Raw genomic sequence first — 23,418 nt, 5'->3', positions numbered from 1 at the left:
TCCCGGAGTCTTCAGCTCTGTTATCTCCTGTCTCAGTCGGGCATTTTCATGCTGCAGTTCACACATTTTGCTTCTTATTTCCTGCAGATGCATATTCACTGCTGCATATTCACACCTCAGTTTGCTTATCTCATTCATTACTTGGTCATTTGCATTTCTGTCACCAAGGTTTCTTTGAAGTTCTTTAAATTGTACAAAGTCTCTTTCTAGTTGAGATAAACAGTCTCTGAGGGTCTCGGGTGAGGGGTGTGAAGTGTTGGGGGCTGCAGTTCTGTCTCTGGAGGTCTCTGTAGAGGTGATGGTGGCTGCTGGGGTTTGTTGTTCTTTGCAGTTTTGTGCCTGGAGTTTAATTTGAGAAAAGCTGTCTTCAAATTTCTGTAAGTTTTCCTCAGCCCCTTGTACCATGATTATGCCGTTATTGTACACGTTTATGGTCAGTGAGTTGGTCTCGTCTTCTTTTTGGTTTCTAATTCTGATCTGCTGGCCCTTATGATTGCCGTTCTTGGATATATACTTATATTGATTGCACAGAGCGGTGTGCCAGGCTAAGGGCTGGTCTGTGAAAAATAAATAATTGGTTTTCCTTTTATCTTCCTCTTTAGAGGTAAAATCAGGAAAGAGGGTCTCTGGCTCTTCTCTAATCTTTGCATGTTTAATGGCTTTTTGTGCATGAATGCTTTTCTGCCCTTCAGAGTATGTGATTTCCAGAGTGTGTGACCTCCTGGTGTCGGGTGTCTCCAGCTCTGCTCTCTGCCCAGTTACTTGTTCTACATTTATATTTTCCATTTTTATAATAATCCTTATTTATCAGAGATGTAATTACAGCACTGTCTGTAGGTTGTGGTATGGATGGAGGATGGTCCTACCTTTAGATGTGCAGATCTCTGGGTGTCAGATGTCAGTTTGGAGTCCTCCTGTTGTATGTGATCTGTCCTTCAACAGGTTTTTTCTTATGTCCTTTAAATCCTCTATTTCCTCTTTTTTCATAAAAATCTTTAGTCCAGCTCAGTCCAGCTCGCTTTCCTGTTCCACAGAGTCAAATTTTTCAAGGTTTTGTCTTACTGTTCGCTCATTACAAGGTATAAATGATGAAAAACTCAGGAGCTCATCTTCAATGCTGCTTACTCCTACTTACTATATATATATATATATATATATATCTATATATATCTATATATATATATCTATACATATATATATATATATATATATATATATATATATATATATATATATATATATATATATATATATATAGAGAGAGAGAGAGATATAGAGATATATAGATAGATATAGATATATATATATATATATAGATATATATATATATATATATAGATATTTATATCTATATATATCTATAAATAAAATGTGTGTATATGTATGTATTTTTTTTTCTTTATTTTTTTTCTTTTAAAAGGTGTCTGTAGAATTTTAAGAGATAATGGAAATAAGATGGAGATGTAAGTAAGCACAAAATTCTCTGGTTAAAGGTACAGTAGTGCTGACGAGCCTTAAAGGGACATAACTGCTCCACCACATAAGAGATCAGCTCTGCTATAAATTGCTCAATCCGATACATTTATTACATAAGGGCCATTGATAATCTAGCAAAATCATTTGGTCTGCAGCCTTCCTGTCCTTACTATGTGACATCACATCCTACACAAATACGCAGAATGCAAGTCTCTAGATCAGGAATTGAGGCTTCGAAATATCTTTATTTATTGATTACATGAACTTTAATATAAGGCTATGTAATCAGCACTTTACATGTGTGTACATTAACGTATATACAGGTATAAGAGCATTAGGCTTTTGGTCCGGTCACTTGCACTGATACTCATCAGACCAGTTCACGCAGTCTTGGACGCCATTGCCACATAATGATTTGGGGATGCAGTTGCAGTACTGGTAGAGCACTGGGGTACACGGCCACCAATTACTCGGACAGGAGGAACAGGACGCCACTAAGAGAAAGGCATAGATAAAAGTTAGTACAATGGCACACAGTGCAGGTAATCACTAGAGATGAGTGAGTACCTAACTATTGGTACTTTCTATACTCATAACGAACACTGTCTAATACTCGCGTATTCATTCCCAATAGCGTGTGCAATGCAAGTCACTGGGGAAAACTCACAATATAACGAGCACTGTCTACTACTCGCGTATTCATTCCCAATAGCGTGTGCAATGCAAGTCACTGGGGAAAACTCGCAATATAACGAGCACTGTCTACTACTCGCGTATTCATTCCCAATAGCGTGTGCAATGCAAGTCACTGGGGAAAACTCGCAATATAACGAGCACTGTCTACTACTCGTGTATTCATTCCCAATAGCGAGTGCAATGCAAGTCAATGGGGAAAACTCGCAATGTAACAAGTAACACTAATTCCGCAATATTTTCTACTCACACAAATAGTACGGTATTCCGGTTACACGTTACATTGCAAGTATTTTCCCCATTGACTTGCATTGCACATGCTATTCGGAATGAATACTGGAGTATTAGACAGTGCTCGTTATGAATATAGAGAGTACGAATAGTTAGGTACTCGCTCATCTCTAGTAATCACCATTCATGGTACACAGAGAAAAAAAACAGGTACTTTTAAACTGGATCCTATGAATCTGGACTGTTCATCTGATGAGACAAAAAAGACTGCCTGCACTCAGCCTCATCGACCTGACGTGTGAACAGGCGCATAACTGAACATGACATAAAATACAAAAAAATGAATGTGTGAACATGGACCTGCATTACTGCTAAGGAAAATCTAAGAAAAATGAGATATTTAGCATATAGAAATGGCCATTTGTATATCTGCCCAGTTGCCCCTTCACGGCATATCTCGTAACTGGGTACCTAACGCTATTCTGAAGCCTCTCTCTGGGTTAAAAACCTCCTGTGTATGGGCACGTAGGAACCTGCTATATAGAATGAGATTACCTGTGGCAACTGGGGGAGGGGTGCACGGTCAGAAGGTATGACCCTCTTGATATAGACAAAAAAGAATTCAGAATAGCGTTAGGTACCCAGTTACGAGATATGCCGTGAAGGGGCAACTGGGCAGATATACAAATGGCCATTTCTGTATGCTAAATATATCATTTTTCTCAGATTTTCCTTAGCAGTAATGCAGGTCCATGTTCACACATTCATGGTTTCCATACTTTAGCATTATCAGAGCGCAAACTGTCTTTTTTTGTATGTTCATCTGATGAGGCCATTATATGTTTCCTGTGTAACAGGCTGCCGTTTAAAGGAATATTCCCTCTTCTGTCCTGCCTCTTATAACGAACGTGTATCACCCCCACGAACCTTAGTGATTGATAGTCCTGAACAACAGGGGTATACATAAACTTTGACATTTCTACTGTTTCCCTGAAAGTAAGCCCTAGCATGGTGTTACAGGGTTTTTGGAGTATCCTTGAAATATAAGCCCTAGTCACAGTCAGGAAGGGGGTTAGGGGGAGTCAAACTGCTCAATATCTCACGGCCCCCACCTTTCGTACTCCAATGTTAAGATTGTTAACGAAGCTTTGCGGACTTCAGAGTTACGTGACCATGATGTAACCAAAGGTCTCTTAATTGCAGGAGTCCAAAAGAACTGACCAGGAGACAGGCTGGTGTGCAGGACTGGCATTAGGGGGGAGGGAGAGCAAACTAGGCAATTTCACAGGGCCCCTATTTTCCAAGGGCCCCCAGTGTTTCTATCCTGATATGGAAAGACTGACTGCTCAAGAATCTTTTTGACATCAGTCATGTGACCATGATGTGATGCGGAGATAGGCTAGTGTGTGTAAAGTATGTGTGTGTATGTATGCATGTATGTATGTATGTATGTGTGTGTGTATACACATTTATATATATAATAAAAAAAAATATATATATATATTATGGTATGTATGTATGTATATATGAAACAAGTTACACACAGGGTTTATAATATCATTATATTTCAATTAATGATGATTTTTATTATTTTTGTTCAAGAATAAATGTGAATTGTTGTTCATGGGGAGAAAATAATCAGATATCACCTGAAAATAAGTCCTAACCCAACTTCTGGAGCAAAAAATAATATAAGACCCTGTTTTATTTTCTTTATTTAAACAAAAAAAAATATTTTTTTTTATTAGAATTTTTCCACACGCTGTCTTATTTTCAGAGAAACTCATTCCAATCTCTCCTATGGCCAATTGTAAAAGTGTTATAGGTGGAGAACCACCTGCTTTGTCCCTTACTGCAGCTGCATCCCCCTCCTCCACCCTCTCCTATTTACTGATTTACAGTCATGTTTTTGGAGACATACTGTAGGAGGTTTCTAAACAGCAGAGATGATGGGGTGTTACAGACGAGAAAGAGGAGCTACTTCTTTTCCTTTGTAAGGTATCAGAGAGCCTGGTCTGACGGCTCTGTTGGTATACCATGGCTGCTGGACATTACCACTGCCAACCTCCCACTACCTGCCGGATCCCAGCAACCTCTTAGTAGGTCCCTCTGACAACATGAGGCATTTACACATCAACATAAGGACATCATGGGGTCTACTAATCAGAAGAGGCGCAGAGGATAGTAGCAGTCTCTCAGCGCTCTGACCCTGCAACCATGGAATATTAAAGTGGCCATTGGACCAGGATCTTCCAAATCTTTTTGCTCAGCTCTATAAGGTATATAACAATTTTTTATTTATTTTTTTTATATCCACATTTACTATGCAAAAATAATTGTAACACTAGTTCCTCTAATATAATCTATCTTCGATGATATTGGTCTGTTCACCTCTCACCCGGACCCCCAAGGCTGATCATACCCCCCGTTTTCCCTTATACTTACATGACTGAGACTCATCAGAACAGTCTCCACAATTATTGATGCCATTACACTTCAAGTTGCTGTAGATCCAAAACTGAGGATTTCCGCATCGAAATATTAGATATCCAGGTAAATTAGCAGGCAGGTTACCTACGGGACACACATTCTCGGTCACAGTATTGGTGTATCTAATTGAAATCTGCCACCAAGTTTTTGCCACCTAATTTTAGAGCAGCATAATGTATAGATAGATACTCTGACTCCAGCAATGCGTCACTTATGGGGCTGCATGCTGTAGTTATGATACAATCACTGTTTTATCAGCAGGAGATTATCACTAAAGGACTAGTAAAGCTGTTGCAATGTAGCCCTAAATTCTCATAAGCTCTGTATAACCACTCCCCCAACACTGATTGGCAGCTTTCTGCCTATGCACAGTCTACACAGAAAATTTGCCAATTAGTGCTGTGGGTGGGGTTATGCAGAGCTCATAATTCAGAGAACTGGCCGATCTTCAGCAGTGATGATATCAAAACTGCAGCAAGAAGCCCAGATTATTGTTCGAATCAGATTCTATGTAGCTACATCACGCTGTTTTCGGATAGAGTAATAAAAACCTGCTGACAGATTCCCTTTAAGGTTACCCATAGTCTGGTGCTTGCCTCAGATGACCAGCTCTCTTTTTATTCACATGTAGCAGAAAAAGTATCACAAAATTCAACTTTGCAAAGATGATAAAGCTGCATATACACTAAAATATCTTGTTCAGCCAACAGTTCTATCTCCCGATTTCCCCATACCCAATAACAGTTGGCTGAGCGTCCATATATCTTTAATGGTGGTGAGGGGAATACACCGCTACCGCTACTATATTTGCTTTTTGTTGGTGCAGCGAGGTTTAATGTAATTTTCCTTGCTAGCAGCTCCTGATTAGTTCACCTCAGGATTGTACAGCTGGTTTGTGACCACGCTCATCTTTTTTAAATAGTCACATGTCCCATCACCTGACTCCGGTAATAGAATTCATTCTGTTTCTGATCACCCTGGAAGGAGAAAGTTCTTTAGAACTTGTTGGAGCTTTTATGGTGCTACTGTTTGGAGCCATATCGCCTGCAGCCTTGGTGTCTAGCTGCAGCCATTAAATTTGTTGATATATCCTTTTGTCCATGTCTCCCTGTCTGTCCTCCTTCCCCATGTGTCGTTACTGTACTGGTGATGACTAGTGTACTCACCGGCCTTTTCACTACACACTGTGAGTGGAGGGACAACAAGGGACAAGGTACGGCATGTGATGGTGACGAGGGAAAGGACTCGTATAGGGACATTAGGGGAGCTTAGGAACCAGACAGGTTAGTGTCAGGAAGTGTCTCATCCCTCGATCCCTACCTTCAGGGTCCTCCTCTCCTATATCATCCCCGCTGAAACTCGTATAATTCACCGTGTGCTGGACAGTCGTTGGTCCATGTGTCGGACACTCGCCAGTCCGAGCTAGACAATGAGCTTATTTAAAGGCAAGATGTGTCTGCTACTATACTAAATATACAAGGTGCAAATGCCCTAAAAAATTCCCTTGAAATAGCTTTATTTCAACAATTTGTACATGCTTAGAAAAAAAAAGTTTGGTCACTGTAGGCTCGGCCTGTAGTGCAGTGGTACCCCATCCTCTTAGTTAAGTACATGTTACACTATACACTCATTTAGGGCAACCAAAGTTACTGGCAATGTCTATAGTCAACTTTGCAGTGAACTTTTTTTATTGTTCATTGGCTTCCTAAATGTCCTGCTATTTGCTGTTGTAGAGACTGTGCAACTGCTTCACATAGCTGGTTGGACTGCTGCTTCTGATATAGGTAAGATCACACACAATGCTGATGGGTTTTCTCTTCTCTACACTTACACTTTTCCCTTTAGTCTTTATAGAGTACATATCAGTGGGAAGCAATACAAAATGTAACTGATGATTATGGAGTTAATAAAACAATAAATAAAAATACAACATTTCACTCACTGCACAGTGAAGTGGTTTCATCCTCCCCGTTGCCACAGTCACTTGCAGAATTACAGACTGAAGATGGCAGCAGACATGTTATCCTGTCATCACAGAGGAAACCAGTGAAGTTATCCGATGTGATACAGAAGCGGGTTTCTGGGAATAGAAAAAGTCCGGAGTATCGTATGTTAGCGTTCAGCACTCGTCAGTGATAGTTACTGGTCTGGATAAATGGAACAAATGGTAAAAATAGAATACTGTCACTACTTATAACAGCCCCCTTAAAAATAAATGAAAAAATAAATAAGACAAAATAATTTTTTATATATATATATATATATATATATATATATATATATAGTTAGGTCCAGAAATATTTGGACAGTGACACAATTTTCGCGAGTTGGGCTCTGCATGCCACCACATTGGATTTGAAATGAAACCTCTACAACAGCATTTAAGTGCAGATTGTAACGTTTAATTTGAAGATTTGAACAAAAATATCTGATAGAAATTGTAGGAATTGTACACATTTCTTTACAAACACTCCACATTTTAGGAGGTCAAAAGTAATTGGACAAATAAACCAAACCCAAACAACATATTTTTATTTTTAATATTTTGTTGCGAATCCTTTGGAGGCAATCACTGCCTTAAGTCTGGAACCCATGGACATCACCAAACGCTGGGTTTCCTCCTTCTTAATGCTTTGCCAGGCCTTTACAGCCGCAGCCTTCAGGTCTTGCTTGTTTGTGGGTCTTTCTGTCTTAAGTCTGGATTTGAGCAAGTGAAATGCATGCTCAATTGGGTTAAGATCTGGTGATTGACTTGGCCATTGCAGAATGTTCCACTTTTTTGCACTCATGAACTCCTGGGTAGCTTTGGCTGTATGCTTGGGGTCATTGTCCATGTGTACTATGAAGCGCCGTCCGATCAACTTTGCGGCATTTGGCTGAATCTGGGCTGAAAGTATATCCCGGTACACTTCAGAATTCATCCGGCTACTCTTGTCTGCTGTTATGTCATCAATAAACACAAGTGACCCAGTGCCATTGAAAGCCATGCATGCCCATGCCATCACGTTGCCTCCACCATGTTTTACAGAGGATGTGGTGTGCCTTGGATCATGTGCCGTTCCCTTTCTTCTCCAAACTATATTCTTCCCTTCATTCTGGTACAGGTTGATCTTTGTCTCACCTGTCCATAGAATACTTTTCCAGAACTGAGCTGGCTTCATGAGGTGTTTTTCAGCAAATTTAACTCTGGCCTGTCTATTTTTGGAATTGATGAATGGTTTGCATCTAGATGTGAACCCTTTGTATTTACTTTCATGGAGTCTTCTCTTTACTGTTGACTTAGAGACAGATACACCTACTTCACTGAGAGTGTTCTGGACTTCAGTTGATGTTGTGAACGGGTTCTTCTTCACCAAAGAAAGTATGCGGCGATCATCCACCACTGTTGTCATCCGTGGACGCCCAGGCCTTTTTGAGTTCCCAAGCTCACCAGTCAATTCCTTTTTTCTCAGAATGTACCCGACTGTTGATTTTGCTACTCCAAGCATGTCTGCTATCTCTCTGATGGATTTTTTTCTTTTTTTTCAGCCTCAGGATGTTCTGCTTCACCTCAATTGAGAGTTCCTTAGACCGCATGTTGTCTGGTCACAGCAACAGCTTCCAAATGCAAAACCACACACCTGTAATCAACCCCAGACCTTTTAACTACTTCATTGATTACAGGTTAACGAGGGAGATGCCTTCAGAGTTAATTGCAGCCCTTAGAGTCCCTTGTCCAATTACTTTTGGTCCCTTTAAAAAGAGGAGGCTATGCATTACAGAGCTATGATTCCTAAACCCTTTCTCTGATTTGGATGTGAAAACTCTCATATTGCAGCTGGGAGTGTGCACTTTCAGCCCATATTATATATATAATTGTATTTCTGAACATGTTTTTGTAAACAGCTAAAATAACAAAACTTGTGTCACTGTCCAAATATTTCTGGACCTAACTGTATGTGTATATATATATATATATATATATATATATATATATATATATATATATATATATATATATATATATATATATATATACAGTGTATATGTAGATATACGGTATATGCACACACAGTATGTGTGTATATATTTAAATATATACATATATATATACACATATATACACGTGTGTGTGTGTGTCTAATATATATAACATATATACAGTATATATAACGTGGGTGGATGTGTGTGTATATACAGATATATAATATATATCTGTGTGTGGTGTGTATATATATATATATATATATATATAAATATAAATATTCAAATTGTCTCTTCGGGGAGGAAGGAGATGACCTCCAGTGCCACCTATTGGAAGTAGCAATCTTAAAAGTCAAACGTGGCCCTTTAACCAGCCTTTTCATAAGATCTAGAATTTATGCCAAAACAGAACCTCAATTTGCAGACACAGTGCTTCGGGATGATTGTCCATCAGTGCAAAGTATGAGATCTGATCTGGCTGTATGAGAAGCTCTACTGGGGTCTAAGGGGAAAACATTTCTCATTGCGCAGACTGATATATATAATGCCAACTGACTGTATCTAGAGACTATTTTTGGAGTAGGGCTTCTATTTCAAGCATACTCCAAAAATCTTGTAAAATCATGCTAAGGCTATGTGCGCACGTTGTGTAAATTAACTGCATGCGTCCTGCATCCCCTGCACAGTCTATGAAGATTGTGCAGGGGCCGTGCGCACGTGGCGTCTCAGAGCGCAGCGCTTTGGCTACTGCCGAAGCGCTGCGCAAAAAGAAGTGACATGTCACTTCTTCCGTGCGCTTTGCCGGCAGCTCCTGCTCTGTCTATGGCAGGAGCTGCAGGCAGAGCGCACGTTCTCGCCGGCACCATGCGCTTCAGAACGGAGCTTTTCAGCTGCGCTCTGAAGCGCACCTTTTACGGTGCTGGGCTAGTACGCAACGTGCGCACATACCCTAAGGCTTATTTTTGGGGAAATAGTGAATGAAAAAGAAAATTAAAAAAAAAATATACATATATATATATATATATATATATATATATATATATATATATATATATATATATATATATATATATATATATATATATATATATATATATATATATATATATATATATATATATATATATATAATATATATATATACTTCTCACGAGCTTATTTGGATTATTAGCTACCAGTCCCCTTCTCTTGGCTGTGGCCTTAGCACAATAACAAAAACCTGTTGTACTGTACGCATCTGTGGTATCTAGTAAGTTGCAAAATTTCATATATAGCCCACACTATATTGCCTCTTAGTAATGTTCCTATTGACTGTACATATCACTTATTACCTGGGGTGCGAGCAGGGAGGGCGAGCACAACGGCACACACAATGGCGGCGGCAATGATCATGAGGATGATTACTATCACAGCTATGATGCACACACATCTTCTAGTGCAGCCACCGCACAGATCTGGGAATTATACAATGATTTTTTATTAGTAAAGGTCAAAAAATACTGCAAAGTAGGGACCAAAATGTGTACGGTACTTACCCTTCTCATCCTTTGACAGCATTGACACTGTAGAGCCCATGGATGAAGCGTCCATACTTCTCCGCTGCAAGAGTAAACCTAGTATGAAAACCTGCTGCCATGTAAAGGGGGTCCATACTGTGGCGTAACTTTAGGCTCAGGGGCCCCAAAGTAAGAAAAGCTCCAATGGAGCCCCCAATAATTACAAGTCATTAATAGTATTGGTCTTTTCATATAACCCAAATGGACTGTTGGACCCCTTTTGCTCCAGGTCTCGGGTGTCATTGCCACTACTGCACCTATTGGGTCCAGATGCCACTGATAACTCTTACTAGCTTTCAGTTGGCAAGAGGCTTGTATGTCGTGTACTAAGTGTAACCAGTACATCTACTATTAATTACCATTTTTCCTGCAGCAAAAATGTGCATAGAAATGTAATGTATAAACAAGTCCTAAAGGAAGAATAAAAAAAAAATATCTGTAAAATCCGGATTATTAATATATGGGCAATTGTTATTTTATACTTGGGGAGTATAAAGAACATTTAGACATATATTAATAATCTAGATTTTCCAGTATTGTTTTCCTTTTTATTCATCCTTAGGGATTGTGTATACGTTGTATTTTTGCCACGTTTCTCAGCGCGTTTTTGCTGCAGGAAAAAAATACATTGTTTTACAGCACCAGCAAAGTGACTGAAGCTTCTGAAATCTCGTGCACGCGCAGCTTATGTTTCCCTTGCAGATTTTAATGACCCTGTGCACACAGTACAGTTTTTGATGCGTTTTTTTTTTTTTTTTGCCACAATTTGTTGCTTAAATTTGCATGTCTATCGATATCCTAGCAAAGTCAATCAGAAATGCTGTGCACACTTTTTTCCTTGCAGATTTTCATGCAGAAAAAAAGGAGCATGTTAAATGTTGGTCCGTTTTTTCTCCCTATGTTTTTTAGCCCTACCAGCCATTGAATTCACTAAAAAAGCACCCAAAAAAGCACCAAAAATGCATGCTTTTTTTGGCCACAATGTGCACTTTTTTGCTGCAGAAAATTTCTGCACCAAAAACTCAGCTTGCGCACACAAAGCGTCTTGGTTTTTTTTTTTTTAATTTTTTTCAAGTGTGCAGCGTCAATTCTTTCAGCGTTACTCAACCATTCAAATTCAAGCAAAAAAACATAAAAAAACGCAGCATTTCTCCAGCCAATACTGTTTTACTAACCGTTTGTAATATTGGGTTTTTTTCTGTTCATTTGTGACTGATTATCCGATTTATTGTTTGTTTTTTTTCTTTTGCAAAATTTACAAAAGGAGGTGCAGTCTTATGGGTTGTTGCAGATTCTCAATAATATAAGGTGAACTAATAATTTACTGACACGCACAGTAACATATCATGTACATTTTGCAAAAATTCCAGCATCGCGCCTATGACACGACCTCTCATCACATGTTTTGATCTAAATGTTGTTACAAGTTCTGCCAAGTCTCCAATTCACACCTCATAAAGTAACTAATTACCGTAATACTCAGTCAACAGTAGGCGCGATCATTGCTATTCATAGGGCTGCGTATGGACAAGACGTATCCTTAAAGAAGCAAGTAAGGCCGGTTTCACACATCCGGCTTTTCGCCGGTTTGCCAGATTCGGCGCACGCCAGTACAGTGTATACAGTACAATGGCATGCGCCGCAACTTCAGTGTCACATGCTCCGGTCACATGACAGCATGTGACTGGCGCTTGTCGCACTGCCAGTGTACTGTATACACTGTACTGGTGTGTGCCCAATCCGGCAAACCGGCGAAAAGCCGGATGTGTGAAACTAGCCTAAGAGTGGCGAATACAAAGGGCTTTTTTTATGATTTCCCCCATGTGGCCATGTAGACGTAGTCGAGTCCTTATGCTGTCTTATGCTATATGTTGTCTACCTGTTTTATACTAAATGTATTATATGGTGTTAATTGTTATAAATGTGTGTTAACATGTAAAGACTGCTTGCGCAGTGTAGGCTCCCGATGTAGCAGTGCAGGGGCCGTTTGCCAGAGGGCGCCACATACCGAGTGGGCTGAAACAGAAGTAGATTAGATATTAGATAAGATAGTGTTAAGTCAAGGTAGAGGAGGAGTGACAGATGGCAAGTGGGTTGGCTAGTGGTGCGGGCCTCGTGGGCTGCCAGTCCTGGTTAGGGTTCGAGTAAGAGAAGACGTGGCCACAGTGTCAAGGCCAGTCGGGGAACCCTGAGGTAACCTCATGAGGGCCAGAGCCTATGGCTCACTCCACAGGATCAGAGAAGTTGTATAACTAGACAGCAGTTGGGGCCCAGAAGAGGACGAAGGTGTAAGGAAGACAAGAGAAAGAAGTCGCAGACCCAGCAGCTTGAGAATGAGTTCCAAGATAGCGGGGGAGAAATGAGGAAATAGTACCTCAGAACCGTGAGGAGTGAGGCCATGTCTGTCATAATGTTGTGAAGGATAAACTGAACAAGTTTGGTTGCCAAGTAAACTCTGTTAGTGCGTTGGCTTCTATTTCATCTACGATGAGGATCGGCAGTGGGGTGATGGACAGCAGCCTGAAGAAATCAGTAAGTGTCACCCACCCTACTCAAAGTCACATCCGTACACGGAGTCTCCTTGGTAAAGTAGCGCGGCGACCGTACGGCCCAGTGTCCGTGCTTTCCTTCAGCTGCATGTCGAATATCCTATATGGATGCTTTGACTACTTCATAGGAAACAGGCACAGAAAAGTATAGCTAAATTATACACAGTGGCGGATTATCATATATGGGTGGTTTGGTGGCCCAAACTTTCCAGGGGGTCAATGGCTGCCCCAAACCACCCAATATCTTAAAAGACTGCATATTACCTATAATGCCACATTAGGTCACTTGATCCTGACAGGTCGACGGGTACAATCAAGATCTATGTGCAATACACTGCTTCATAATTGGTGGTTGCTGTCAGCTTCAAGATCCAGTTGGTCGACTGCCAGACCACCTCATAGTTACATGTTGCCCCCTTCCTTGACTTAGCGACATAATAATGTGTAAAAAAAAAGCCAAAAAACTATTTAATGTGCACTGCTGCAACAGAAGGCAGCTCAGAAGCATGTAGAAGCAATCTTTATTTCAATAATGCGTTTCGGTAAGGAACAGCTGTCTTCTTCTGGCACTTTTGGATTAAAGTGCAACTATCGGCAAGATACGACCTCCGATTGTTAAACTTTTACTAATCAACAGTTGTTTAAATGTCTGATGCTTCCAATCACAGACCCGGTCTGCGGGTCAATATCGTACAGTTAAAATACATTTTAAAAAAAATTGTTTCAGGGGCCCCCCCAACAATGCATACGGTTCGTCTTATTTTGATACCCAGCACAGATAAAGCAAACAACTACACGCTGCAGCCCCCAGCCATGCACTTATCTTGGCTGTGTATCAAAATAACAGGAACCATATGCAGCTTTTTAAAAAAAAAATAAAACATTATTATTTAAATAATTAAAAAAAAACAGTGTGCAGTCCCCCCCAATTTTGAAACCCAGCCATGATAAAGCCTGACAGTTGGGGGCTGGTATTCTCAGGCTGGAGAGACCCATGCTTATTGTGCCCCCCTCAGCTTAAAAATAGCAGACTACAGCCGCCCAGGATTGTCACATCTATTAAATGCGACATTCCCAGCACTTTACCCGGCTCTTCCTGATTGCCCTTGTGAGGTGGCAATTGGGTTAATAAAGGGTTAATCACAGCTGCCACTAAGCCCTAGATTAGTAATTGGAGGTGTCTATAAGACCCCCCATTACTAATCTGTAAATGAAAGCAAATATACACAAACCGCAAAAAAATCCTTTGAAATAAAAGCCAAAAAACACCCTCTTTCACCACTATATTAATGTGTTGTACCTTTAGGCTGGGTCTAGACCTGGTGAAATTACAGGGGATTGGACAGTGTATACAGTGCGGATTCTGCACCACAAATATGTGGATTTTTACAACCCATATTGATGGGGGTTTAAAAAATAAAAAAAAAGTAATGTCTCGAAGCTCCCTAATAATGGGCACTCACACTGTTCTCGTCTAAATGACTTTTATATTTTTTGTTTTGTCTGCAAATAAGTGATATCACACACTGGCGATCATCCAAATGATTCATGTTTACAGCACAATGTTATGGCGGTTGGCGAATATTCACGCTATCAACGAGCATTTAATCACTAATCATTTAGTCACATTACATCGAGGGTAACAGTAGACGAGAGACAGCAATTTCTTGACAGCCACATTAGCTTTCCCAAAAATTATTTGTATCTGAGTGTAAAACTGATGCCTATTTTTGCACAATTGGTACAACCCTACGCAAAAATTGGCACTGTGCACACTCTCTCATTGGCAATTAAAAATGACCAATTATGTGCATAAATAAATATCCTTTGCTGGAAGCCAGGTGGTAAAGTTCCCCATATACAATAGATAAGTCTGATGAACCTGCTGATTTAGGGAGAGCCGGCTGACCAGTCTTTACATGTCTCACACTGGTAACGCGCCTTTTATTTAAAATAAGCTTTAAATTAAGGCAGTGTCATGATCCAGGATCGGTAGTCTCTGGCCTGGTCATGTCAGGGGTTAACTCCCATCAGCCTCATTCTGGTTTCAGGAGACACTATATATGGTCTCTGAACCTGCAATCCTGTGCTGGTTATAGTTTTGCTCTGCAGCCTGTGTCTTCTGCAGCGTGTGATCTCTGGTGGGATTTGCTGCTTGATCTGACTCCTTATTGTCGTGCCCTGACCCGTACCCTCCCCCGCTCATCCATATGTCCCAGCCCCTGACTTCCCGGTCCTGTCTGTTGTTTGTGTTTCCCTCTGCATACCTGATCTCCCGACTTCTGACTCAGTTGTGTTTTCTGACTTGATTTTGATCTTCCCTCTGCAGTGACTTGACTTCCCAGCTAGACCCTGACTGCTTGATTACTCTATTGCCCCCTGGTGGATCACCTGTTAGCTGCCTGCTGGAGTTACTCTGCTGTACTTCAGCTGCCTTTCTGTTACAGTGTAACTTTGTCTCTCCTTCACTACTCTGCTGCCACCTAGTGGGGAATACTCTGTACTACGTCTTACTAGCCCTTTGTACAGCGTGACAGACAGATTCTCAGGGAGATCTGTGTCTGACCCATAGACCTTAACAGCTCATTTACATATTAAGAAAAATGTGGATTTCTTTGAACTATGACTTCAGATTAGATGTTAAGTTTTCTAGTAGAAACCTTTTCAGGAAACGCTCCTTCTTTGGGTTTGTGCATATGGCATCTTTTTTCAGGTTTATTCTGCCTAGAATCCACCAGAAAAAGTGCTGCAAGAAAATAAACATTCACATTGCTGTGCACATGCTCCCTGTTATGTCACTTCATTTTTGTCTTGGAAAACTTGTCTTAAATAAGTTGCGTGTACACACCTTTTGGGGAACCTTTAGTTTCTTGATATGTTTTTGTTTTTTTTTCCCCTGAAGCATTTTTTTTTTGCACACCTCTTGAATAGTGCCTAGTTTGGAGTGTTTTTCCTTAAAAAAAAAAAACAAACCTCTAAAATTTGAAATATTTAAAAAACATTCAAAATCTTAAGCTTATGAACAGCAAGTTGTTTTTCCATAGCATTGAGTAGAAAAATTGTTTTACGCACTTTTTTTGAGTTTTTAGGTGCAGAACTGCTTGGAGAAAAAAAAATGCAATGTGAACATACTCAAAAACGTTTTAAAAAATGCAGTTTCTGCTTGAAAATCTTAGAATTGAAAAAAAACCAAAACTTTGTGTGATCAGTTCCTTACACTTCAGGTCTTTTCACATTTAGGATGGCATAGGACACCCTTTATTCCTTCATAATGTATATGGGGTCCTTTAGATCCATTTACCGTGTACCCCTGGGAACTTTCTCAGAACTGTAAATCCCAGTGTGAGGCTATTTTCACGCCAGGAGTGCCCACTTGATTTTATATATTTTTTTTCTAGGCAGCTTATAAAAAAGATCCTGGCCAGACAATATGTCTACAGCCCATAATTCTGAAAGGAAGACATCAGCTGCATTCACTGTAAACTGTAAAATGGTGATAATTGCAGTCAATACAATCTTTTTCTTCAACTTTTACGAAAAGGGCAAATAAGTGACTTATTTTAAAGGATTGTCCTGGAACTGACCTAATTTAAGGACTGTCCTGGAGTTTCTGGACGGTTGACAACCTAGTTTCACCCCACCGTATTTCCGAAAAACCTTATAGCACTCGGAACCAATGTTATTCAATATGGCTGGTTTTCTTATTTACGGGCGAAATTTGCACCTGAAAAATATCTCAGTTCGGGTAAGATTCACCTATTCAGGTCTATGAATAAAAAATGTATCCCGTACGGATCAACTGTAAAGCACCAGATTTTTACGTATACATTGGAATTCTTTACCATAAGAAAATGTATTTGTTCTTGTAAATGTTAATAACTGCTGATATATAATTACGGATAGTGTGTAATTCCACCATGTCCGTTCCGAGAGATCAGTCAGCTGCTCCTTACTCACCCGCTCCCATTTCTTACATTTACTCACTATTGTATATACTCGTATGGTGCCCATCCTCTCACCTGGGGGTGCGTCCGGTTCATACCTCCCGTCTGCTTTATTTAGGGTCTGTAATTCAGGTTGTAGTTAAACACTTTCCCTCACGAGACTTCGGTTCCTCCACTGCTGACACAAAGGGCTGAGGCTCAGGGCTGGCCCAGGATCCATGTCTCCTGGAGACCAGAGAAACACCGACAGGACTGTACAGCTGAGAGGACACCGCACTCCTGTACACCATTAGTCACCTGCTGGTACTGACTGAGATAAAGACAATGAACATGCTTGATCCAGAAGAAGAACAGTTATGTTCTATACTATGGGGGATCAGCTGAGGGTCATGTCTCTATTGTCAGACATGGGCTAAAGGGACAAAATAATCGTGAATGAGCGTTGGTGAAAACACTTGTTTCGCGAGCATCTTGACGTTTGAACAAGCTGCTGAGCACCAAAACGCCCATTCATCGATTGAAATAATCTTTAATGTAGCGCAAAAGATCATCATTCTCAGCAGCACATCATCCTGTGTAAACTGAAATCTGTCACGCGGTGTTCTGCTCCTAATTCACCAGGTGGATTGGCATCTTCAGACACTGTTCACACTGCAGAGTCTGACGTGTCTCCTGGTACACGTAAGTTGCTCAGTCAGCGCAGGGCATCACCCAGTGTTGCTCTTTCTGGTGTCTGGCCTAGCAAGAGTTTATTACTGCTGGTCTGAGATTTGCTGCTGTGAGCACTTGTTATGGAAGACCTATCACAGCCGCCTCCACCGTTTAACACTAGAACTACTGAGGTAGTCATTTTGACTACTTTGCACCATGTATTTCTATATAGGTGTCACGAGTCCAGTAGTTCTAGTGTTTAAAAGATGGTGGAACCTGGGGTCCCATGCTGATGATGGCTCTAGTTTTGCTCCAGCGACACCAGTCTTGTGCATTTGATCCAGCTTTGTTGATTTGTTGTATGCTATTTGGTGTGTGGTGGAAATATCCTTGTTGTTTGTTTATTTCCTCCCTGTACATTATTTCTCCCTGAGTATTGTCTTTTCTTCTGTGTGTGCTTGCTGTGAATTTGAGCTTTGGTTTCCGCTGTTTGTTGCTATTTGAGGGATATATTTCTCTTGTCCCAGCCCTCCCCTTGGTGGGGGTGTTAGACCAGGGCTTTTCAGGAGTTAGGGTCATGCTGGTGGTCCAGACCTCGCCGCCATCAGGCGTACCTCTGGAATAAGGGACATCTTAGGCTCCCCTAATCTGAGGGCCTGTCTAGGCGCCTCTCCCCCCAGTTACCATATTACAACCCATGACAAAATCGCATTGCCGAGAACAATGGCAACCCATGTAGTAAAGATTGTTCATTGTGCATCATTTACTTTGCTCTGCTTGCGTATACAGTCATTGAAATCACCACGAATTGGTAAAACTTTACCAGTCAGTGGTTTTATCATGCAGCCGACTGGGGTAAACAGACCCTAAGGCGCTCTAATGTTGGACAAACCTGCTGACGTTGACGAGTTTGGCCGACCGTCCAACGTGGGGTGGGCCACAGACGACTGAGGGAGATGTTGATCGGACCTGTGTTATGTTGCATTGCTGATTGATTTGTATTCCCAGAGATAAGCTATAGAAAGACGTCTGCCGACAGCTCTCTCATATGGAGCACCCGAATGCTCACCCGAATGTGTGCTCCTGTGTGTGAGAGAGACGGCTGCAAACTGAAATATCCTTCAGCAGCCAACAGCCATTTAAGCATATAGCTGGCTTAAGAAAATGTCTCTTAAGGCCGCTTTACACGCTACGATATCGCTAAAGCGATCTCGTTGGGGGTCACAGAATTTGTGACGCACATCCGGCCGCTTTAGCGATGTTGTTGCGTGTGACACCTATGAGCGATTTTGCATCGTTGCAAAAACGTGCAAAATTGCTCATCGGTGACATGGGGGTCCATTCTCGATTATCGTTGCTGATGCAGTAACGATGTAGTTCGTCGCTCCTGCGGCAGCACATATCACTCCGTGTGACACCGCAGGAACGAGGAACCTCACCTTACCTGCAGCCGCCGGCAATGACAAAGGAAGGAGGTGGGCGGGATGTTCGTCCCGCTCATCTCTGCCCCTCCGCTTCAATTGGGCAGCCGCTTAGTGACGTCGCTGTGACGCTGCACGGACCTCCCCCTTAGAAAGGAAGCGGTTCACCGGTCACAGTAACGTCGCTAGGCAGGTAAGTAGTGTGACGGGTCTGGGCGATGTTGTGCGCCACGGGCAGCGATTTGCCCGTGTCGCACAACCGATGGGGGCAGGTACCCACGCTAGCGATATCGGTACCGATATAGCAGCGTGTAAAGTGGCCTTTAAACCTCAGTCAGTCTGGCGTAATAGAGGAGCAGATTACAAATATCCATATTGCTGAAGGCAGTAAGGGGTTAAATACACGAGAGCCACTGTACACCTCCGGAGTAGTGATGAGCGGACACGGACTGTAAAAGTATGGATCCGTGCGGGTTCAAAAGTACCCAAGCACCGACCCTGGCGTTCTCAGGGTATTCTGGGTAACTATCCAGATCTGGCAACTTGGGTAATTTAAAAAACTAAAGGAAAAAATAAAGAATAAAATGGAAAAGCAGGCAGGTTATACTTACCAGTCTCCTGCACGGCTATACACTGCTTCCGCTGCCCGCTCCGTCCCAGAGTCTTTGGTTGTGTGGCGTCCCTGAAGCCATCAGGGAGCTACAAGGTACTGTATCCCCACAAGGATGCAGGGCCTACCCCCAAGGACCCAGAAGACCAGTGCTGGTAACAACAAAAACAATCCATTTAATCCCTGTTGTTTTCCTCCAAATTCCTCATAGACTGGTGTCAGACTAGGGTTGGACCTAATGGATGGCCACTTAGAAGTGCAGCCGATCCAGTCCATTAGACGACCAGGTGGGAGGAGTGTGACAATGACCTGCGGGCCCAGGCGTTTGGTTGCCGGTGGAGTGTTTCTGGAACCATAGCACCAATGGGGTACAGAACCCTAGGTCAGGCAAACGCTCCAGGCAGACCTGATAAAATCTGCACACTGAGGGGACCATCAAGGACCTCACTGACCTTGAAGTTTGGGACACAGTAGCAACGGGAGAACCGGGGAATAGAACCAGAGACTCCGACCCCACAGGGCTAACACGACTGTCATACGGACTACCCTTGAGAGACTACCAGGAGGGGACCCCCAGACGCTCCAAGCCACAGTGACCCACCAACCAAAGACAGGTGCAGAAGAAAGAAGCCACCAGGACACTAAACTGGCACTGGAACTAAGGGGACCAGTGGTCAAGACCAACCTTCCTCGGGTGACCAGTTTCCATCTGACTGTGAGTAAAGGAAGCCCCAGTAGTGAGAACCGTGCAGCGGCAGCTCCATCCACATAGCCACCAGCCGCAAGTGGCGTCACGTTATAAGCTTTCATTTAATCACCCCTGTAAATATACCCCTTTTAAAAAGCATCCTCAGGACACAGAAAGGGGCAACGGCCACCAAGTGACATCTCCCCTGCAATACACTGCCCGGGACCGAGTACCCCATAGCCCTGGGTGACACAGTTGAAGTCAGACAGCGACTCCACCCTGTGTGACAGCACGTCTGACTGCAACCAATCAGAGGCACTGTGTGCATGTCTAAATAACTAAATTGTCGTAGGGTCTCCCCATATTGTGATACCCACCACAGAAAACGCATACGGCGACAGGCTGCAGCCCCCAGCTATGCGCTTATCAAAATAAGAGTGTTTTGGGTGACAGACAGTCATGTAGTTTCTGGCAATAGAAGGTCACAGCGCAAAATGCTCCTCAACTTTCTATTGTTTCTGCTGTTTGTATTCATTGTACTAGGTTGCTTTCCTGCTGATTCATTTCTTCCCCTTTAGGACCCAGCAGAGCTCTCTTTCCATCCAGCTGCTGATTACAGTATTCCTCTTCTGCTTAAATATTCCCATCTTGCCTGGACTGGTGCTGGTGATATTATTCAGTTCATTTAAGCACTGGTTGCAAGCAGGTGGCTTGTACTCATCTTTGGTATTGTTGCTGATAATTTGCTGAACTTCTACCTGTGTCATCTGTGGATAGGTATTTAATCCCCTTTTTCCTGTTTCCCTTCCCTTTCGCTTGGTACTTTCCCATACCTAGTGTGACAAAGAGGGACTGCATGAGGCTTTTTTTTAATTTTCATTATTATTTTTTAAATAAATAGTTAAAAAAATCAAAATTGCTGTGTGGTCCCCCCCAAATTTTGATACCCAGCCATGATAAAGCTGACAGCTGGGGGCTGGTAATTTTGGCTGTGACATCTGTTGCACAACCGAAAAAATGCATTTTACACACAAGCAAGGAGATTTAAGCTCTGGGGTTGCAGAACAAATTTGGCAGCAGCACTCTTCAGGAGCCAAAAATTGGGCTATGTGTCATGGTCATACCAACATGTATTATCTCCTGATGTAGAGGTGGCACATCGCAAGCTTTGGTTACGCACAATGCTGCTTCTAACCACAGCGACATGTTTGTTGTGATATTGTCATTGCGGTGTTTTCCCATTGCAACGTATGGTGTCTGCAGCACAAAGCTGCAATTTTTTTTTTAATTTTCTGTTGCTGGTCACAATTTGCACACCGCTCAATGGCCATTGGCTTCAATGCAATTTGTATGCTACTTGCCAGTTTTGTTTTTTTTTTTGTTTGGATCGCAGCGTGTGACACCAAGGAGCGACGATCAACGATCGCAAAAGCGTCAAAAATCGTTGATTGTTGACACGTCGCTCCTTTTCATAATGTCGTTGGTGGTGCATGCCGCTGGTTGCTCGTCGTTCCTGCGACATCACACATCGCTGTGTGTGACACCGCAAGAACGACGAACATTTCCTTACCTGCGTCCACTGGCAATGAGGAAGGAAGGAGGTGGGCGGCATGTTATGTCCCGCTCATCTCCGCCCCTCTTCTGCTATTAGGCGGCTGCTTAGTGACGCCGCAGTGATGTTGCTGTGACGCCGAATGCACCTCCCCCTTGAAGGAGGGATTGTTCGGCGGTCACAGCGACGTCGCTGAACAGGTATGTGCGTGTGACGCTGAAGTAGCGATAATGTTCGCTACAGCAGCGATCACCAAATGTCGCACGAATGACGGGTGCTATCGCGCACGACATCGCTAGCAATCGCTAGCGATGTCGCAGCGTGTAAAGCACACTTAAGTGTTATCACATATGTAGTGAGCATAATACAAAACGACACAAGGAGACATTGTGCCAAATGTTAGTGTGACCAAATGTGCCACATTTACTGTCCTTACACCACCTCTTGGCTATATGACTTCACGCCAATATTTTCCCTAAAATAATGACCCATGTCATTAAAGGGAACCTGTCACCAGATTTTTCGCTATTAAACTAAAAGAATCCCCTTCTGCAGCTCCTGGGCTGCATTCTATAAAGGTTCATCTTGCTACTGGTCCCCCTTTCAGACCTAAAAAAACAACTTTATAAAATATTACCTTTTGCTATGGTAATGAGGTTTGCTGGCCCCGGGGGTGGGCTGTATTTTGTCTGTTATCCCCCCTCCTGCCGCTGTTCGCCGTCCCCCAGTGTTTATTTACATAGATGAGGCCGCCGCCCACATCTTCCACAGTGCTCCGGGAGTCTCGCGCATGCTCAGTGGCACTATCGCGGGACTGAGCACTGTTTTCAAATCGCGAGAGCCGGTGATGTTATTGCGCAGGCCTACTGCAGTGCCTAACAGCGCCCCCTTACCCCTCTCCTACTACGCCTGGCAGCACACCTCTCTCCTGTGGTGACTGTTATGCGGGCGTCACACGATACGATCTATCGTGCGATCGCACGAGCGATCGTACCCGCCCCCGTCGTTTGTGCGTCACGGGCAATTAGTTGCCCGTGGTGCACAAAGTTGTTAAACCGCCGTCACATGTACTTACCTACTGAGCGACGTCGCTGTGGGCGGCGAACATCCACTTCCTGAAGGGGGTGGGACGTCCGGCGTCACAGCGACGTCACACAGCAGCCGGCCAATAGAAGCGGAGGGGCAGAGATGAGCGAGACGTAAACATCCCGCCCACCTCCTTCTTTCCGCATAGCCTGCGGGAGCCGCGGGACGCAGGTAAGGAGATGTTCATCATTCCCGGGGTGTCACACAGAGCGAAGTGTGTAATGAACAATCGGCGCAAAGAAAAATTAAACAATTTTTTAAAAATGACTTACGTGTCAACGATACACGATTTTCGAACGTTCTGCGTCACTCGGAGGTGTCACACTGGACGATGTGGTAAACGATGCCGTATGTGCATCATGAAAAACGTGACCCTCACGACATATCGCACGATAGGTGACTCCCGCATTAGTGTGCCCGTCTGCTGTGGTGCTTCTCGAACCCTTTCTGCTACTTGCGCCTGGCAATGGTCCCTTTTCCTCTGTTGCTTGAGCCTAGCAGTGCAGCC

The 23,418-nt window shown here is 42.6% G+C and overlaps 1 protein-coding gene across 1 annotated transcript; it reads right to left on the bottom strand.

Moving 5' to 3' along the window:
- Window positions 1-1,793: 1,793 nt before the first annotated feature.
- Window positions 1,794-16,998, bottom strand: LDLRAD1 (low density lipoprotein receptor class A domain containing 1). The gene is made up of 6 exons (XM_075321072.1): window positions 16,978-16,998; window positions 10,389-10,452; window positions 10,185-10,307; window positions 6,833-6,970; window positions 4,846-4,974; window positions 1,794-1,970 (listed from the first exon to the last, which is right to left on the bottom strand). The coding sequence occupies exons 1-6, from the start codon at window positions 16,996-16,998 to the stop codon at window positions 1,828-1,830; spliced, it is 618 nt and encodes a 205-aa protein (XP_075177187.1). The 3' UTR covers window positions 1,794-1,827.
- Between the last annotated feature and the right edge of the window lie 6,420 nt (window positions 16,999-23,418).

This window comes from Anomaloglossus baeobatrachus, chromosome 8 (assembly GCF_048569485.1).
Source record: "Anomaloglossus baeobatrachus isolate aAnoBae1 chromosome 8, aAnoBae1.hap1, whole genome shotgun sequence".
NCBI classification, from domain to species: Eukaryota; Metazoa; Chordata; class Amphibia; order Anura; family Aromobatidae; genus Anomaloglossus; species Anomaloglossus baeobatrachus.
Note: the sequence above shows the minus strand (reverse complement) of the source record. Positions and strands in the feature narration are given on the sequence as shown.